Raw genomic sequence first — 21,504 nt, 5'->3', positions numbered from 1 at the left:
TCCCTTACCTTTCCCTATATCAAATAAATATTATTTTTTTATTCTTATTTTATTATTTTTCTCTCTTCCTTGTATCAATTAAATATATATTTTTTATATTAAAATAATACATAGGAAATGAATAGTAGACATGTATGTATAAGAAATTATTATTCATTCCCAACCTCCTCATCTAAATATATGACATCTGCTGTGGGAGGTTTTTTTTTTTATTATTTATTTATTTATGTTTTTCATGAAATTTTTCTTAAATATAGGGAAGGGAACTAATATAGAGTAACTGCTGCTAGTGCTCTAACTACAATATGCAGGGTGAAACCAGCTTTTATAATTTGAAAAGTCAAATTGAAAAAAAAATAAAATTAGGAGGTCAAAACTAAAAAAATAAAAAATAAAAAATTAGAAGGAAAATTCTAATTTTTTTTTTTGTGAGATTTTTTTTTTTTTTTTTTTTTTTTTGACAAAAACCTTAGGGCTTGGGGAATTCCCAGGCCCAAGCTCTTTACTACCACCGTCCCTTACTATAAGGAAAAAGCTTTGTGCTCTATAACTCTATTAACATAATCCTTTTTTTATTTTTTTGTTTTCAATATTTTTTTAATGTGCTATAAAGGAGAAAGTAAAATAAGTATTTTAGGTTTTGGTTGTTTTTTAATATTTTCATTTTTCTACATTTTATGAACAAAATTAGATTTTACATCTTCATGTTGTCAAATAGTATATATGCTGATATATACGTTATTTAAAACTTTTAAATTTCATGTGTTAAATCATTAATTAACTTAAAAACTTAATTTGATAACAAATCTATAAGGATAGAAATTTCTTATAAATCAATTTGTAAGAAATTTTACAATCCATTTATAAGAGTATATATGTCATTTAAACATATGAGAACAGAAACGGAGGAGAGGGGGGGCAGCAGGGGCATGCCCCCCACTTTTCTGGAAAAAAAAAATTATAAGGATAAAATAAATAATAATAAAAAAATCCAAAAAAGAAGAAGATATTTAGCCCATTGGCCCATTCTCAATTTGTTGGCCCTTACCCATTTAACTTTTTTTCTTAACAAAATAAACCTAAAAAAAAGCCCAAATTTTGCTCTAGTGTATAGTTTGTAGACATCAAAATTCAAAAGCCGGCAAGCACAAGCATTGAAGGGGGCGTTTCCAATTCCAACCAAACAACTCAAAGTCTGAAAAAAAAATATTTAATAAAAAAAAAATGAAACAAGAATAGGTATTCTGAATACCTCTTCCGCTATTTTCCAAACTCCACTAGACCACCCCTCTTCAGCTCTTCATCAAACAACTCACTTACTCACGGACTCACGGTAATATGTTGTACTCATATTTTTTGGTGATGAATGATGATAACTGTTGATGGCTCATGGCTTTTTGTTTCCAACTTGAACTTGTGTTTGAGTGTTTTGCTTTTGCCTTTTTGGGGAAGGACCAGACCAGGGGGGTTGGGGTAGAGATGGGTTCAAGTGTTTAGGGGTTCTCTTCCCCCCCCCCCCCCAAAAAAAAAAAACACTATTCTTTTTGTTTTATGTTTATGGAAGTCACTAGAGACTAAAAAACTATTCTTTTTGTTTTGTGTGAGGTGTGCGTTTGTCTTTCTTTTATTTTATTTTTTTTTATTTTTGTAGAAGGTGACTTTTGTGATTTGTTTAGCGATAGGTTTGTCTTGAAGGATTACAAAGTACTTTTTTTCATTTATTTATTTTTTTTATACTCGATAGGTGGGATTTTTTTTTTTACTTGTTAATTGTTTTGTATACTGTATAAAGATAAACTTTCAAAAATTGTTGATTTAATCTATTTTACGAATACAAAACAATACTTAATTTGCAACATAGAGGCGGTGTAAAATCATTCAACGCAAGTCGTATTTTTTTAAGTTAGTTTTCTAAGCTCAATTCCTAATATAAGTGGTATTGTAATTAGGATATTATGGTTATTAAATATTGAGAATATTTGTTATTATAGTTTATAAGTTTAAACAATTAATTGAAGAATTTGACATGTGAAAACTATTATATTCTATTGTTCTTTATGTGAGTTCGTTAATTGCATGCTAACTTACAAATATTTTTTCTTATTTTTTTAAAGACTCCAATATAACCATATAAATTTATTTGTAGATGATAGGAAAGCTAAATACAATACTTGACTTTTTCAAAAGAAAAAATCACAAAATTCAAATGCCAATGTTGATGACATCTTCAATCTTTATATATTTTTTATTCATACTTTGACCCCTACCACTATTTTAATATATTTGTAATTTATGCCTTAGCGGCTTGGCCCCTACTCAAAATAGTTCCTTGCTCCGTCCCCGTGTGAGAAGCACATGTTTTTCTATTGATGCTATTAAAATAGCGCGTGAAAAACACATTCTATTAAAACATGTGTTTCACACATACCAAGTGATATATGTTAATCTCATATGAGGGTTGCATGAAATTTCCTACAATTTCTGTCCAATCTGTAATTGATATTATAACATCATATACACAATTAAATACAAAATAGGTTTAGTTGGAATGTTGACCCGGAAACGAACCCAAAGGCTGTTGCTTGGGCTTCATTGATGGGAGCCCAGGTTTTGTTTTTGTAAGCGTGTACTCAGTTGGATTGGGGCAGGCTAATGATATCCTTCTAATATTGGGCTTCACTAGGGGTGGGCATGGGGCGGGGTGGGGCGGGTTTCCGCATTTTTTGGCCCCGCCCCGCACCTTTGCGGGTTGGAAAATTTCCAACCCGCAAACCACACTTATTAAAGAGTAACCGTGCGGGGCGGTTCACTGCGGGGAGGGTTTGCGCGGGGCGGGGATTGCGGGGCGGGGCGGGTATTTTGAGTGGCATTTACGTAATTTTGATTTTATTTTGTAAAAAATAAAAAATTCAAAAAAAATACTGGTTTTTTAAATAAAAAATTAAATTCATATTTCCATTCAAGAACATTTTTCATGGATTAGCCTTTTAAACTAAAAGTCCTATTAATTATAAGATAAAATTCTAAGAAACATGATTTATATTTTCTCCCATCAACAAAGCATAATGAATAAATGACAAGAATAAAAAGCTATAATATTTCACTATTCTATGTCATCAATTTTCTTGTCTTTTCCAAAAGTAATGAAAAGATTATTTCAAATAACAATACAATAAAAATGTATACACTTTAACATCCCATGAAATTGAACCATAAAAATTGTATTTTTCACACAATGAAATGAGTCCACTAGTTAGTAAACAACTAAACATGCAAAAATATAACAGTCCATTGGTTAGTAAACATGCAAAAATATAATAGTGAACCAAAACAATTTAAAACAAAAGGAAAAAATGAAGAAGATGAAGAGAAACAGAGAGATTCCCTCTTCTAGCCTTCTAGTTTTCTTTCTTTCCCCCTTTTTTTTTTTTTTTTTTTTTTTTTTTTTTTTTTTTGTTTTTTCCTCCTCCTTTGTGCGGGGTGGGCGGGGCGGGGCGGGGACCCGCGTTTTTTAAAAGTCTAAACCCGCAACCCGCCCCGCCCGCATAAATTTCTCAAATTAGGATCCTAACCCGCAAAAAATCTCGAAAATCCGGTCTTCTGCGGGGCGGGGTGGGGCGGGTGCTGCGGGTTTTGCACACCCCTAGGCTTCACTGTTCATGCAGAAGTAGAACGATTTGGCAGCCCATTCCTATCTACGAGCCCACTGACCAAATCTTCTTTTTTTTTTTTTTTTTGGGTAAATCGCAAGGCCATTTTATTTGTGATATGATTTAAATAGATTTTGACTTGAATGTAGTTTTAGTTGAAACTACATCACGTGAAAAATTAGGACATGTTTCTCTCGCATGGGCAGAGCCAGCTTTTAAGTTTTGGGAGGTGGTCAAATTGAAAAAAAAAAAATTGGAGGGCCAAAACTATAAATTTTTTAAAAAATAAGGGTAAAAATTAATATTTTTCTTTTGGGAGACCCCCCTAAGCCAAAGTGTGGCTCCGCCCCTGATCTCTCGTATTTTCACTATTTTGTTATGTAATACAATTTCAACAGATTTAATTTCAACTGAAACTAAATAGAAGCCAAGTTCAGTATAAAAGTATACTGTCCTGATTCTTGAATGATCTGGAAAAAAAAAATGCTATATTCCTATTTATATTTAATTTTTATCTCATTTTATTAATGTGGCACTATCAATAAATTTTTAGATTTTTTTTTTTTTGCAAGTGTAGATTCACAAATAAGCAAAGGCAAATAAAAATGAGATAAAAGAGTAGTATATAAAATAAAAGTGACAAAAATGTGACACATTCTTAAGTTTAATATTAGTGAATATATGTAACACCTAGTCATCTGCACGTGGGCTGAGTCAATGCCAATGTGTATATATAGCGATATAATTTCTTCCTCCACAAAACTTGAGGTGTTCCAATTCCATGGATGCTACCAATACCATACACCGTTATGTCAAAGGGACAAGGAATCTCGTGACTTCCATTTCACATTCTTATCTCAAAGAGAACAACTTCTTCCAAGCTTATCTGTCATGTCTGGTAGGCTGCTACCAAGTTTCTCGAATTCCAAAACTAGGGGAGCTTAGTTATTAACTAAATAAGAGTTGCTATTATTTATTTAAGAGAAAACATTGACAAATGAGAAATACAACGTGGTCGTTGGTCAGCTTGAAAGGTCGGAGCGAGCTGGCGTACGTGTAGTTGTTAATTTCTTGCTTACATTGAAGCTGTGTTTGGCTGTTGACTTCCAACTGTACGTGGTCACCGGTCGTAGTTAGCTGTGTTTGAAATATTCATGGATTTTATTACTCCAGAAACAATTTGTCATTGTGAAGAGTCTGATCAGTAGCATATATTACTCAACATAAATATAACCATCACAAAATGAAAAAAAATAAAAAATAATAGACATTTATTGTTATTATTATATATACGGAGTACGTGTGATATTATTACTAATTTGACATTTTGACAGATTTATGTCGAAATTTTAAATAAAAGTTTAGAGTAGAAGTTACTTGTCATTTATATTTATCAAATAAAATTTTAAGTCATTTTTTTAAAATATTTTAGAGCTTACTTTAAATTGTTGTTTTCGTGATACATATTTTGGACAATATTTTTCAATTAAATTCTTTTTACTTAATCTATTAAAACATTTGTTCTTAATTAGAGTATATAATTAACTCACTACATATCATAATTACATATTCTAATGTCATATGTCAGTTACTTAAAATTCCAATTAATTTCTGCGTGGTATTAATGAACCCCAATGTAACCTTCTTCAAGTTTGTAAATGACTAAATGCTGTTGATACGGGGAAGCATTAGATTTAGAACGACCCACGAGCCGGGACGCGTTAACAGAAAACCGGCAGAGTAGCAAATAGTAATCAAAACAATACCAGTGCGCTGTCAAATAATCCATAAATTCATGGCCCATGTCCTATTATTTCCTATTATTGATTAGATAGAAAAATAGAATTAATTGTCATAATTTATTATTTATAAATCCAACTGCGCTGTCAAATAATCCATAAATTCATGGCCCATGTCCTATTATTTCCTATTATTGATTAGATAGAAAAATAGAATTAATTGTCATAATTTATTATTTATAAATCCAACCCCTCATCATTTGGTTTTATTTATGAGCCACTTTGAGACGTTGGACAAAATGGATTTTTATATATATATATATATATATATATATATATATATATATATATATATATATATATATATATATATCAGTGCAATACTCCCGCTAGCTACTCATAGCAATGTTATTCTTTATACTTATTTCATATTAGTTGATGCAATGTGTTTTAATTTTATTTATTTATTTATATTAACCACTTAAAAACAAAAATCAAGAATTAGATAGAACTATTATAGACATTGTAAAATAAAAATCTGTGGGTACTTTTTAGTATTTCTCCTAATTACATGGATTGACACGAACATGACCTATTTAATTAATTATATCAAACCTCTCAATTTTGACATGGCATGCTAAACTAATCGAGTGACGCAAATACAATTTGTTTAATACAAATAAGTTGAGTTGACACAAATGCTTGATTTAGCATAATTAACATAATTTCATATCTTATAAGCATAAAATACATAAATTAAAGACATTCACAGTTTGATTCATAACAAAAGCAATTTGATAATTGATATTTGTAACCATAATTAATTATACTGAGTTAAACAGATTGGCACGAATTTGACATATTTATTAATCATTATAGCAAGGTCAACCCTTTTTTACCTTAACACTATAACAAGGTGAAAGAATACTAGCCCAACTTTGTACCAAAATTTCCTTTACAAATAAGAAGAATAAAAAAACTAACACATATCTATCCTCCCTTAATTAACATGAGCTTGTTCTCGTTATGTCCACGCTAGCTGCCTGTGCCTTTTTGCCACTCGGGCAGGCCCCAAATGAGATGTAAAAAGGTTGACCCCACAGTCTTAAGTTAAGAAAGCCAGCGTGTCAAACCCACGTGGTGTCCCCTCTCGAAATACTACAACGCCTGATCTCCAACTTGTTTCGCCCAAACAGCCTGGACTTATTCGCGGATCCAGTCTTCCCCTCGTGCGCCTTAGTTGTACTTGTCCACCCTTGTATATAAACCCTCTCTCCTTTCTCTTCCACCTCACCACGCACAAACATAAACACAAAAACTTACAGAAAGAGGCGTTTGAGTGCATCAGAAACTAACAATGGTAGGCGTTTTTCGACGCTCCCTTTCATTCCCTAACAAAAATCCCAAGCGTCCATCGACGGCTGAGCCACCCATCTCTCATCACATCAGGTCCATCAGTCTTCCGTGCAGATCTCACCCCTTGATCTCCCAGCTCAAGGATGGGATCAGCGAGCTCCAATCCTGGGCTTCCAACCCTGACGCCCGAACTTCGGCTTGGCTGTGCGACGGCTTGAGCCGTCTCAAAAACGTCCACGACTACCTCGACGACATTCTTCAACTCCCTCAGACCCAAGAAACGCTACGACAACGGTGTCAGCCCCTGTGGGTGGAGAACCTCCTAGAGGATTTTCTTCGTTTCGTTGACGTATACGGGATCTTCCAAACATTGGTTTTGGGATGGAAAGATGAGCAGTCGGCGGCGCAGGTGGCTATGAGAAAGAGAGACGAGAAGAGGGTTGTTTTGTACGTGAAAGCTCGGAAGCAAATGGCTAAGGAAATGGGAAAGCTCGTGTCCGCCGTGCGATGCGTCGGTGTTCCAGGACCGGAGCCTATTGTTCCGGTTGGTGACGCCGAGTTGGTGGCTGTTATTGGAGATGCCATTGAAGTGACTGTGTTGGTTTCGATAGAGCTTTTTAATGGAATTGCGGCTTCGTTTGCGCCGAGGAAATCTTCGTGGATGGGGCTACGGTTGTCGAAGAAGGCAAAGAAAGTGAAGGCGGAGGAGGGTATTCAAGAATTTCAACAGGTTGGGGTGGAGAGCTTGTGGGGTTTGAGAAAGCAGGCAGATGAGGAGGTGAGGATGGGTTTGAAGAAAATGCAGGATTTGGAGGGCTGTATTGGTGGTATTGAAAATGGTAGTGAGAGAGTGTTTAGGAGTTTGATCAACGCAAGGGTTTCACTACTAAACACTCTCACACTATAACAGTAGGCATTAGGAAGATGTAATATATTTTCTTTTTCTTTTTCTTTTTTCCTGATTCCTACGAGCAGAAGAAATGAAAATTAAAGATAATTAGGTCCATGGCTGAACGGAGATTGAAATGAATGGTTTATGTTACATGTACAGTGGATATTTTCTGTAAACTGATTAATGTCTGCTTCTAAAGATTTGAGACAATTGCTACTCAGATTGTCTGCTCATTATTGTCGTCCATATCACATTTTTTCTTTTCCTCCAAAATTGGGTGGGAAAAAATTCCTCATACCCAATATTTCATTAAAATATTTTTTTTAGAGCATGTGATCATAACTTACATCTCTATGTATGTGATTCTTATACGCATTTTTAAATATATATGAGAATTATGTGTTCAGTCATGCCTTAAAAGAAGAGAGAGTTTGAACACTGCATACTCTGTGCGAATGCTACAAATAAAATATGTAGGAAACATATAGGCACATCAAAAGGACAACATTTCATGTTAATTTCCAAAAACCATAACACAACTTGTGGTAAAGAAAAGACGTACATATTATTAAGTATAATAAATACTATACTCCCATCTTATTGGCACTTCACACACACAAAAAAAAAAAAAAAAAAAAGAGAAAAAAAGAAAAGAAAAAGAGATTTAGTGTCATTTATAGCCCAAAAAAGGACACTATTTAATTAGTGTCGGAAATCTAGAATAACGCCGTTTAATATTCAAACGACACTAATTAATGTCACTTGAGCTCAAACGATACTAAATTAATTAAATAGTGTCGTTTGAACAGTAAAACGAGAAAACTAAAATAGTCTAAGAGCCGATTGATAACCAATGTCACATCATTCCAGTATGATGAACGTATGATATGTAGCACCAGGATGCAAGCCTTAATTACCATGATCAACATAATTCTACTATTAATTTCTCAAATACCCAGAAATTAACCACATTAATCTTAATGAAATTTCTGCCTGATCAATCCTTTACAAGAAAAATATTTTCTTTTTGCAGGCCAAGCAAGAAAAGAAAAAAAAGATTGCACTTTTATTTTGGAAGACATAATAGTGATCATACATGCATTCAAGCAGACGCTGCGCGCAGACGTAAATTAATGGGCGTCAACGGTACAATATTTACAGCATCACAAATTAATTATGTTAACAGCTAATGGCTGAAGACACAGAAGATGATATTAAAGTCATGGCCACGTTGTTGAACATCCCCTGTCGAAGGAAAACAGCACATGGTTTGTTACTTTGTTAGACAGAATTGATTAATTCTATAAAAAAAAAATAGTTGGTTACTTGGTTTCGCTGTAAACCCCATGATTAAAGCCAATCATTCCTTCATTCATGGCTTCTGATCTAGAGTTGCAGCCGACCTTCTCAATTTATTTGTCTGAATTGAAGAGAAATATTTGTGTATATAATTGTGAGAGACTACTTATGAAACTTATTTGACTAAATAAAAATTAGGTTACTCAACAATTTATTCGGTTATGTAGGTTTTATAAGTAGTATTTCACAATTACCTGACCGATATCTCTTAAATTCAGACAAATATTTTGAGAGAATCATCTGGCTAAAAGGAGTATATATAAAACAATTAAACCGGATTCTCTGTAGCAGGATTAACAGCCAATTTTAGTTCAGGGCTTGCTAATTAAGTTTTGCTCTCAACAAAAGGAGAATAAAGAGACCCAAGTGGTCCCTCGACGTTCATCGCATGCACTCCAAATTAAGCTCATGATTGGCAGTTCTACAATCATGAAATAATTGAACTTAATTATTATACTATTGATTAAAAGCCGTCCTTCCCCTTTCTTTTTGTTCAAATAATAAAGATCACAATATCTCTAATAATAATAATAAAAGCATTTATTTCTTAGTGCATGATTCTAGTTAGTTCTACACCAAGATACTTAATTGGGGCAATACTAAAGGGATCTTGTTAGGCTCTCTCTAATCAATCAGGATCCCTGCTGGTAGGGCGTTCGGGTTTTACATAAATTTGAACAGTCTAAAAGAGAGACGAGTTGCAGGGCCTATTAGTTACAGGCATTTTAAGATGCTGGACCTATTTGTTCAAAGCAGATTGGCCCCAAAATTTCCTCTCTTAGCTAGGCTGCCTGGATTTCAAGGTCCGCAATCTCGCCTTCAAGTAGCCTAATAATAAGGGATCTCAACTCGTCATCCCGCCTTTTCTATTAGTATTTGGGTTTGCAATTCCACGATGCGCGATTCAAAAATAACGATTTTTAAAATGTGCAATTTGAAAACACAATTTTTAAAAACACAATAAAACATATGGTAAAATCATAGTTTGACATTTAAAAAAGTACCTAATTGCCTCCGACTTGAAAACACCGATTTTTCTTCGTTTTTAAATTAGAAATTTTAAAAAACGTACTCCTAAACTATACATTTTAGGACATAAATCTTCTACAAATCGGTTTATAGGAAATTTCATGCAACCTACGTATAAAATTGACATGTGTTCCTTGAAATGTAAAAAGTATACGTAAAAAATTAAATTTATATTATTTAATTTAAAATTATACTTTTAGTCTACAAAATTGAAGTGCCTAAGAGCATCCCTAGCTAGTGAGCTCTCCAAATTTTAGCTAAAAAATTTACTTTTGTTATTTACTTTTAACAAACTTCCTACATCAAATTCTCTAAATATTTATCTACTTCAACTATATATTAATTTTTTTATTGGTTTTAAGCAATCACTCTTAACAAATGAGAAGAGAGAAAAAGTGAAAAGTGAAAAGTGAAGTGAAATAAGAGATAAATGATTAAATATTCAATAACTCATGAAATTTGTGAATCAAATTTGGAGTGAAATTATGACAAGAGCCAAAATAGAGAAACTACATAAAGTTTGTTGAAGTAAACTTTCTTAAATTTTCCATTAAATTTTGATGAAAATTTTGAAATGAAGAGCTCACTAGAATGTACTAACGCCCTCTTAATCTCAAATCTAATAATGAGACTGCATGGAAGAGAGGGCTTCATTCAAACAAAGTGTAATTTTGGGCCGCCAGACTGCAGGCCTATGCTGGACTGCATGAACAGTAATCCGATCTCAATCAGATGAGTTTTTCATCTGTCATTCAACCGGAGGGGAAGTGATTGGCAGGGGACAGTAACTTGACCTGGCCCGCCCTTTTAATTAAAAGATATTTTTTTTTATTAAAAAATAATTTTTGATGTCACATCAGAAGTTACTTTTTAATAAAAAAAAAATCATTTTTTTTAATTTAAAATGTCGGTTGAGGGATGGTAAAACGTCCCCCAAAAATCATTTTCTCAATCAACTAATTCAAGTGGGTTAAAAAATATATGTTCATTTTTTTTGATTTTCTGTATCAATCTTTCTTATTATCTAGTTGTCTATGGTTAGGTAATCAAAGCACGGATGCCCATTTATTTTCCTAGTAATTGAAGGGAGCCAAGCCTGTTTAGGGTCACATGATCACAGTTTTGAATTTGGCTACTTTGAGTAGAGCCAATATTATTATCATTTGAGATTAAATTATGATATTCGATGTCAAATCATGGATGCATAAAACAACATAATCATTCATTTCCATGATGCCCACACCAAAATTCAAATAGTTCAAAAAAACGTCTCTACTCCCTGCAAACTTTACCCACTTTATTGTGTCAACGGAGATCGACCGACAGAAGGACAAATACAACACTCCAAAAAACACATGGCCCGAATTAAAAAGGACCACTTTGGGCTACTCTCAGTGTCTGGACCTTCAAATTAAGTATCTTACCAGACAAGACAAGACAAAGTATACATACAAATGATTGGAGCGTTACTACAATTTTTATTATAAGCTTTTTTATAGATTAGTGTTGTAGTTTATGTGATAATTATTATGTTAGCTACTAAAATGTGGACTATTACGTGACAGTTTACACGACACTTGTCACGTTTATAAAGACTGGCGTGACAATTCACATAACCCTAATCAAATCAACTACTATTTGGATGCCTCTTCCACCGGTCACCTAATAGAAGAATCGGCCATAAGTCCACCTAATATTTATTTTTGTGAAGAAACATGTACTATTAAAATAAATTTGTAAGAAATTGTAGTAAAAATTATTTAACGCAAACATTTTTGTAATAATTTAGGGTTCGTTTGAGTTTGCGATTTCAAAAGGTGTGATTTAAAATGTGCGATTTGAAAAAATGATTTTTAAAAACGCAGCCAAGTGTTTGGCAAAATCGCATTTAGACTTTAAAATCACAAATTAACATTTAAAATAATGTATTTTCAAAAAAGCACATTCTTACTTGTGATTTGAATAAACAAATTTTTTGTATTTTCAAATCACAATTTTCAAACGATTTATAGTCTGCAATTTAGTTTAAAATTGATCTTATTACCTACAAAATCGTAATTTCAAACACATCCTTATACTTTTATTTACACGTTCCCGTGTTTTAAATGGTGCAGTGCTTGGGCTTTATGCCGTTAAAATAAAAGAAAAGCACTTACATTTACTTCAATTTTTTATTTTATTTTTTCACTTTCTAGCATTACACGAAATAAAGATTTGCACTAATAATTTAAATATCAAATATGATAGAGTTAATATATGACTCACCTTTTTTTCTTTTTAGCAATACGTACAGGTGAAAGGGGAAGGGGTCAAGGCGGTCATTTCTATTGAATTGTCTGCTCACTTACTCGGACATATAGAATCATAAAAACTCTTCGAACATAAAAAATTATTCGAAATTCAAATCCCGTATTAACAAATTTGAAGGTTTAGTGCCCTAACTAGAGGGATGTTTACAAAGCGTAATGCCATTAGTCTTAATTGTACTCTTGCTATTTGGGGCCTCTTCCATCTTAATTGAAGAATCAGCCATGAGTTCACTTAGGAGTGGAGCTAGTATTTGAGATTTGAAAAGATAAAATTGAAAAATAAAATAAAAAATAAAAAATAAAATTGGAGGGCAAAACTAAAAAATAAAAACAAAATTTAGAGGTAAAATTTTATTTTATTTTTGTGAACAGTTAAAAAAAAACTTACAAGAAAACGTTGTAAAAGTTGTAATCAAATATTTTTCTAAAGTTCTGCTTACACGTCCCCCGTGTTTCGAAGGGTGTAGTTATGTAGTGCTTTGGCTTTATGCCGTTAAAACCAAAGTACCTATAGTTGCTTCAATTTTTATTTTTATTTTCTCCACTTTCTTGCATTTCATGAAATAAAAATTTTGAATAATTTTGTTGTTTAATTCGAATAGTTAACAATTTGAATATTAAATATAAAAGAATTAGTATGAGACTAACTTATTTAAGCAAATTTTGATCTCACTTGTTCGAACAAATAGGCTCATAAAAACTTTTCAAACAGTAAGTTTAAGAAATCCAAATCCCATATTAGCAAATTAGCTAGAAAGCGTAATGCCACAGTAGTTGTCCCGTCCCTCTTAACGTTAACGTTATAATATATGGTACAGACAAATTAAGGGAAAGCTTTTGTTAGGAATTTGGATTGTAGCAAACAAAAGAGGACGATGCCCATGCCTTCTCAACCCCCGCACCTCGAAAACGTACAGCAAGAAAACTAAAGAGACAATGAATTATTGAGTTGGAATTCCACTCAAAAACTCCTTTTGAGGTATCATCGGATTCAAATCACCATCATGGAACTGAATCCATGCTTATCGATCTAGCTTTTCAGATTGTAAAAGCAAAAACTTTTATAGCTAGCTTCCTGGAATTGGACCATGTCGATCACCCATCCCTCCCTATTGCTTTACTCTTTAAACATCATAAGTTTATTGGCTAGAGATGAACATATAATTGATCTGCTATTTGACTTTAATAATCAATCATTTTTGGCCTGTACTGAAAGCCACGGATTACGGATATCTATATGTATAATGCCAGCCGGCCATCTCCCCAGCACTAATAAAGCAGCAAAGCCACACACTTTAGTCTTTAGCACGACACATTTGCTTTGGAAACGAAGTCTTTACCGTTGGCTTGTCAAATTATCCACAAGACTGTTGGTAAAAGTTCTGGACTACTGTTGCAATTATGCCACAATCACACGTTTGAATGATGAGATCGATAGATCCGGATCCGAATATATATACTAAATATTGTGATCCGATTCATCATTTTAATTAGCAATTAATACACAGTTTACTCAAGAATCTCTAAACAGCTCTACGTCATAATTATTCTCGGCATGAGGCAACATGCATGACGATTGACGGGATCGAGTTGTGGGGATCTTCTGTCTCCTTCTTTTATACCCTAATAATATTTCCTTTGATTCATTAGAGCTATTTATGCTGGCTCGCAATTAACAATCCTTTTTTGCTTCTTTTTTTTTTTTTTTTTTTTTTTTGGCATGAACTTTCGATTACTACTTCGATACAGGATGGAGAGTACTGTTCTAAAAATGACATACTTAAAAAAAAAATGGGCCTAATTAGTCCTTGCGGATGTAATAATGCTTCTAAGAAATTATTCAATGGAACGTAATTTCCTAGATCTAGGAATAGCAACAGCCAACAGGTACAATAATGTCCATGTACGTATGGCCGTGGCAATAAGATTCTCAATTCCCAATTGGAAAATAACATAAAACAAAAAAGAGGGAGAGCCTAGAAAGAATTTCATATATAGCCGTGGCAAGAAAGAAAACAAGAAGGCAAGAGCAATTACAAGGCCGGCTCAATATAAATTTGAGGCCTAGGCCACAAATTTAAGAGTCTTTTGTATATTTAAATATTAATATTTATTTTATTGAAAAAATGTTTTTTTATTATTTTTTTTCCAAATGAAATGACATATTTTGTATTGAGTTATAAAAATATAATTATTTTTACTTATAATTTAAGTTGCGCGAAATGAAATTTGCTTAATTTATTCTATACATTATTTATTGAACGAACTTAAACTACGTGTTGGTTTTAAGTTGAGGTGAAGTTATGAGTTTAACTACTATTTTATGGGGGCCATTAATGTGACTTTTCATATTTTTTTCTTCCTAAAGTCTCGATATATATATCATAAAATTCAATTATTTTCATCGTAATCGATGTCTTAATTAAAGAGTATTGACTAAAAATTTTACCATCATTGGGGCTTTAAAAGGGTTTTATTTTTTTTTATTTCTTTTTTTAAAAATTTAATTTTACTATTGCTATTTAAGACTTTATTATATATATTAGAGACATTAACGGATAATCTAATTCTCAGATAGAGATCTCTAGCAAATATAAAAGAACCCATATGAGACCCATTTGGTCCGAGTAAGTTTTAGGCAACCCACCTATTTGTTAGGATATGTGAGCTTAATAAAAACTCTCATATTTATTTATTTTATTAATTATCAACAATTCAAACAACAAATTGCATAATTCTCTTGGAAATGAGCCGAGTCTCCATGCAAATAAATAAATAAAACGAGAACCACCCATGCAAAAACCTCAATAAACGAAAAAATAAATAAATAAATAAATTCAGAGAGACGTTATTAGCCAATTTAGCCGAACACCCAATCCCGCCACTCCTTCCCTTACCCTACAAACAAGTAGTCACTCACTCAGTGTCTCTAATCTCAATCACGCAGCGTAAATGCGCAATCAAATTATTCAAATCACACAATTAAGCCACGCCGTACACCAAGCTCCACTATTCATATTTCAGACCGTTATAATAAGACCCAAATCGTTGCTTCCCTGAATCTCCTCCTTCCTTATAAACCCTTGGGTGTCTCAGAACTCTCTGTCACCGTGAACTAAACGTGGCGCTCATGGGCTGTGGCAACTCGAAGCTCGACGACCTCCCGGCGGTGACGCTATGCCGCGACCGCTGCAATTTCCTCGAGGAGGCGCTCCTCCAAAGCCACGCCCTCGCCGACGCCCACGTGGCGTACATGCAGTCGCTCAGGTCTCTGGGCCCCACTCTCCACCGTTTCTTTACGCAGATTACTGACCACTCTGCTTCTGATCAACCCCAACCTTCGAAACCTTCTCCACCACACGATCACTCCCACTCCGTTTCACATTCAAATTCAAATTCAAATTCAAATTCTGATTCCGAGGCAGAGGGCACAGAGAAAGAAATCGATTACTTCGGCCAAATCCACCAAAACTACCAAACCATAGCACCTTCGCCCCCACCTCCGAGCAACTCGGCCTGGGATTTCTTGAATTTCTTCGACACTTACGAGCGGTACCAACCGCTATTCGATCACAGAGAGGAAGTCCCTGACTTCAAGCCCGAGGTGGTGAAGAAGAAAACCGAGGAACGCCAAAAACCCAAGGATGCGGCGAAGAAAGTCGTCGTTCCGGAGAAAGATCTGTCCGAGACCCCGATTTGCTCGCGAGGTGTCTCCGAAGCAATGAGAGAAATTCAAGCTCTGTTTGATAAAGCTTCGGAGTCTGGTAATGAGGTTTTGAAGTTGATCGAGGTCCGAATATTACGTTGTCATCCGAAAATTGCCGTTAATCAAGGTTTTTTTTTTTTTTTTTACAATTTACTAATTTATTGAATTTTTTTTTAGTATACTTCTCATAAAATGGAAGTTCGGTGGCTCTTTGTGAAGCAGTTTCTTGCAAGGTTTTTCATGCTATTGCTCCGTCTTTGCCACGAAGAGGTATGGAGAAATCCTCACCGTTGGTTATGAAAATCAGTCCTGATCACGAAGATACGGGCTTGAGTTCTGGGAATATCTCTTCTATTTTGGAAAAACTGTGGATGTGGGAGAAGAAGCTCTATGATGAAGTCAAGGTACGCGATTGATTGCCCAATACCATCGTTTAAATAATAGTCAACTCGAAATTTGTTCCGAATTATTAATGCAATGGAATTATGTCATTTATGCTAATAATTGTGGATGCTAATGACTATTTGACTCCCTATTATTATTATTATTATTATTATTATTATTATTATTATTATTATTATTTTCTAAATTGATAATTTAGGGACAAACCTAATTTTGCTGTTTAAGGTGAAACATTGTCAATCATTTAGATGTTGATTATATTATTGGATGAAGGCCAAAACAATGTTAATTATGTCCTGGTACTAAAGATGCTCCTCATCATTTGTGACATGAAGAAAGGTGCTCATTATCTCTCAGTTTTCTACAGAATTTGGCCCTTCACTTTTTTTTTTAGGACTAATTTTTGACGGTATGTTTGCACTGGAGGTTGATGACATGCAAATGTGAAATATGACTTTAAAGGGGACTATGTCTTCTTCATAGCTCTGATACACTAAGAATTAACGCAAGGGCGGAACCAGGATATATATCAGCAGGGGGAACTAAAACAAAAACATTTTAGGGGGATAAAAATAAAAAAATTCAAGACTTTATTCCATAAAAACTTATAATTTTGAGGGGTCTATTGCATTAGGATTAATTCTCTTTACTTATCAGAAAAGAAAAGAAACTAATAAAGTCATCATATTGAGTTTAGAGCAAAGTCATAACAATAAGAACAGAACAAGGATTTTTCATTTGGTCGGTGATTATCTATAGGAGTATGATATAGTACTAGAACTTGTTTCTAATCTGTTTATACAATATGTTGTGCTTTTATTTCTTCCATCTTGCATCCTTTGTCTGGTATTGCATGGATGAGATATTTTGTTACTAGTTGGAAGTGTATTCATTATTTTGCAGGCTGAGGAAAAATTGCGTACACTTCATGAGAAGAAGTGCAAGCAGCTGAAACGAATGGATGAAAGAAGTGCTGATGCTTATAAAATCGACTCCACTCGATCTTTAATCTGGAGTTTATCTACTAAAATGACAATTTCAATTGAGGTTATTGACAGGATTTCAATAACAATAAACAAGTTGAGGGATGAAGAGTTTTTGCAGCAGATCAATAAATTAATTCTCGGGTATGTGATTATTCCAACTTCGCAGGAAAACATGGCTTCTTACCTCAAACCCTTCTTTATTTGGTTGAGGTTTTCTGGGATTGCTAATCCCCTGTACCATATGAGTGAAGTTTTCTTTCTGATGATATCTATGTTTGATGCTTTTATCTGTGGTGGCTAACCCTCATCTATTTGTTGTTCCAGGTTAGTTGGAATGTGGAAAGCCATGCTAGAGTGTCACAGGTGTCAGTGCCAAGCATTTGGAGAAGGCAAAAGTTTAGATGGCATTACATCCAATGGGAAGTTTAGTTATGCTCATCTTGAAGCAGCCATTGAACTCAAGTTTGAGCTTCAAAACTGGAGCCTCAGATTGTTCAATTTGATTGGCACCCAAAAGGCCCATGTCAAAGCCTTAAATGGTTGGCTTTTGAGATGTCTGCTATATGAACCTGAAGAAACACTTGACGGCATAGTGCCCTTCTCCCCTGGTAGGATTGGTGCACCCACTGTGTTTGTGATCTGTAACCGTTGGTCACAAGCAATGGATAGAGTCTCAGAGAAGGAAGTGATTGAAGCTATGCAGGGATTTTTTATGAGCTTAAATCGACTCTTGGAACCGCATATTGTAGACCTGCAGCAGAGGGCAGCTGGAGACAAGGATATGGAGAAAAAAATTAAAGTCTTTGAGATGGAGGAGCAAAGGATACAAAAGATGGCGCAAGCTCAAGAGAAAAAAATGGGTCCAGTCCTGCCTCGGACTGAGATTCCAAATACTAGTAGTCTGATGTCAGGCCTAAAACAAATTTTTGCGGCCATGGAGAGGTTCACAGCTAATTCTTTGCAAGCTTATGAGGAGCTTTGTGTACACATTCAAGAAGAAGAAAGGCATGTTTGAGAGCATAGTATAGGTCCATAAGTTTTTACAGATAAGGTAATCTTTCTTTCTTATGCCTATCTACGGTTATAATGATTTTCCAGCTTGATTATCTCTAGAGAAAATCTGTGGTACATTTTGGCTTGCTTCTGTACAATGTTGTTAGTTGATTGGTGGTGAAACTTTCTTATGCTGAAGTCAGTGAGGCTAATTCTATTGCCTATGCATCTCTGATCTCTTTAATTTAAGGGTGTGTGAACATTGCCCTCCAATCCCTATCTTTGTACTGTCAGCTCTGTGTCAACAGAGCTGCAAAGGATGCTGAGGAAAAAAGAAAGAAGTGGGACAACGAAGAAAAAAAGAACCCTAATGAGATAAGGTATGCTTGATTGCAATTTGTTTGACAGTGACCTTATTTGTTTGGTGGGAATGAGAATATGATATTAGTTTCAGAACTTGACCTTTTAGGCAGTAGGATTCCTGGATCTTGAGCTTTCCCATTGTATCAAGTGTAGAAGCCAATTTGGATTTTGGTGCCAACGTATACCTTTTTCAAGCTTGTCCTGATGTGTGTATAATATAGCCTTGAAGAAACAAAAGGAGAGTCGGTAGCGAGTCATTACAATCTTAGCTACAAATACAGCATGCGTGATTTTGCATTAAATTTGTAACCATTCGAAGTTCAATTCGGCCGAAATCGAAAGATTTTATGCAAGAAATAAGAGAAAGGGTGTGGGTCCTAAGATGTCCGAGCACGTCCTCAAGTTGCCTAGGGCGCAAGGCTTACCTATTTGGACATCTTGGACCCGAACCGCTTCTTTAATTCCAATTCAAATTCTCTAAAATTCGAGCATAAAATTTTTAAAAATTCCGGTCCACAAATATGTCCCAAGTTCAATTACCCACTAACAATTAATGGTTAGAAATGTGTCAAAATATTAGAAGCGAAATTGAAAAGGCATGGTCGACTTAGTAAATGTGCTAGATTAGAGAGGGTCAATGTAAATTAGCTTCTATTAATTACATTAATAAAGGAAATTGGAACTTGGAAGCACATGTTACTTTCCTTTGATTTGGATTGACGTTGGGGGTCTTTTGACTTTCATGTCTCTTCCGTATTTAGTAGGAAGTTATAGATAAACATCATGGAATCCGAGCTTGCTGTCAATATTCGAAATGCCAGGTTTGAAAAGTGCTGGCCTTTGCTGGTGCAAGAAGATCACTGAACAGCTGTAGGTCACGAGGAAACTCAATCCCTCAATCCCTCATTAACTACGGTCTACGGAATATAACCACGGGTACGGAATATAACCTCAATTTCCTCTACATGTTCAAAGTTCAATAATTAAAGAAGAGCAACTAAAAGGGCCCGTGTAGAATTTTTTTAGAACATACATATTTCGTACCTTAAGACTATTTTCACACTTAGGATGGATGCTGCTATTGTTAAATATGGACAACTTAAAAACTGAATGTTCGATTAGTTTTCCTCTTGTCTAAATGTCAATAAAAGGTTGCCAAACAACATAAAAGTAAAGAAGCGTGTCGGGTGGGTTGGTAGGGACAACTTCGATACTTATGAAAAGGTTTTTGAAACAGATTCAAAGTTCATTTTACCTGATTTGAGTTGCCTTTTATAGTGACCTACCCTCAACTGTTTTTAATCGGTTCCAACACGAACTTTTTCTTGGGTGATTCATTACACGATTATTTGCACTACGTCATGCCTTATTCTTTAGGTTCAGAGCATGTAGTTTGATTATAAGTTATGACCTAGGTAACACGAAACGGTCATGTAGTATGATAGATGATTTTGTGCTTCAATTATTTTGTATACCCGCATCAGCGGATCAATGTTTGAACTAGATTGGCTTGATATTTCAGTTATGTGGTCTTGCTACCAGCCATAGACTCAACCCAAAATAATCTTAAACAATGAGAAGTTAAAAAAGGGAAATTTATGCTCTTTTTTTTTGCCTTTTTTCCTTTTTCTTTAGAAGACAACTAAACAAATTTCATTAAATATTATAAGAAATATTCCGGCTACGAGAATAGTTTATAAGGGATTTTAAGAGAGATGTGTTTTTCTTTAGAAAGGGTATAAGACTTGTCAAGGAAAAAAATTCAGGTTTTTTAGTAAAGCATATAATAAGTGAATTTAATAAACATAATCTCAAACCTAGAGATCATAATACATTTGGAAAATTACACTTACTTCCTTAAACTACCACTTAAGTTGCGATGTCCTTCCCAAATTTTTAAAATTTGTAATTAATCTCCCAAACTACCTAGTCCTTTTAGTTAGTTAGCTCCCTCCATTACATTTTTTCGGTTAAATATTACAAAAAATAGACAAAATAACAATAATACCAATGCATCAAATAATAATAAAAACAATATGAGTCATTTAAAACCTCTTATGAAACGACGTTGTTTTGTATATATATATATATAGGCGGTGGTTACTGGCAGTTAGTAACCGCCTCCGCCTACCCCTAAAACCATCAAGTATTTCAATTTAGGCGGTTAGCGATTTTTCCAACCGCCTATAAAAACGATTAGGCGGACATCGGTTATTAGCTGCCCCCTTTTTCACCTCTAGATCAGGAGTCTCATCCAAACCTACACTTTGGTTGTGGGTCTCCATACCCACATATAGAGGCCCACGACTTCCAACTTGGTTGTGAATTTCTATGGCTAAGGCAAGCTTTTATAAATATATATATAAACTAGGAGTATTATTGTATTTTCACACAAACTATAGATGAATAATTTATCCATTTTTTGTTGGATTTTACATCAAATACTAATGGTAGGGGTTACGTGAATGGGCTAACTGACAAGTTTGCGAGTAAATTAAAACATTTTAAAGTTTGAAGATAACATTATAAATTACGTGATAAGTGTAGTCAATTAGTGGTTCGTTTGTTAATATTTTTTAGATAGTGTTTTTTATTTTTGTTTAAAAAAAAAACGTAAAAATAATTCTGAGTGTTTTATATTTTAGATTGTTTGTTAAATTTTTTTTTTTTTTTTTTTTTAAATAAAACAAAACGGAAATTGAAATAGGATTAACAAACAA

General features: G+C 34.0%; 2 protein-coding genes across 2 annotated transcripts; both read left to right on the top strand.

Annotated features, from left to right (window-relative positions):
* The first annotated feature begins 6,746 nt into the window (after positions 1 to 6,746).
* On the top strand, positions 6,747 to 7,652 carry LOC133871695 (uncharacterized). Its single transcript, XM_062309114.1, has one exon. The coding sequence runs from the start codon at positions 6,747 to 6,749 to the stop codon at positions 7,650 to 7,652; it is 906 nt and encodes a 301-aa protein (XP_062165098.1).
* A 7,653-nt stretch (positions 7,653 to 15,305) lies between these two features.
* On the top strand, positions 15,306 to 19,030 carry LOC133872044 (nitrate regulatory gene2 protein-like). The gene is made up of 4 exons (XM_062309551.1): positions 15,306 to 16,167; positions 16,263 to 16,444; positions 17,346 to 17,569; positions 17,753 to 19,030. The coding sequence occupies exons 1-4, from the start codon at positions 15,465 to 15,467 to the stop codon at positions 18,441 to 18,443; spliced, it is 1,800 nt and encodes a 599-aa protein (XP_062165535.1). The 5' UTR covers positions 15,306 to 15,464; the 3' UTR covers positions 18,444 to 19,030.
* The last annotated feature ends 2,474 nt before the right edge of the window (positions 19,031 to 21,504 follow it).

Source organism: Alnus glutinosa, chromosome 6, assembly GCF_958979055.1.
Source record: "Alnus glutinosa chromosome 6, dhAlnGlut1.1, whole genome shotgun sequence".
Lineage (NCBI taxonomy): Eukaryota > Viridiplantae > Streptophyta > Magnoliopsida > Fagales > Betulaceae > Alnus > Alnus glutinosa.
This window is presented reverse-complemented; position numbering and strand designations above follow the sequence as displayed.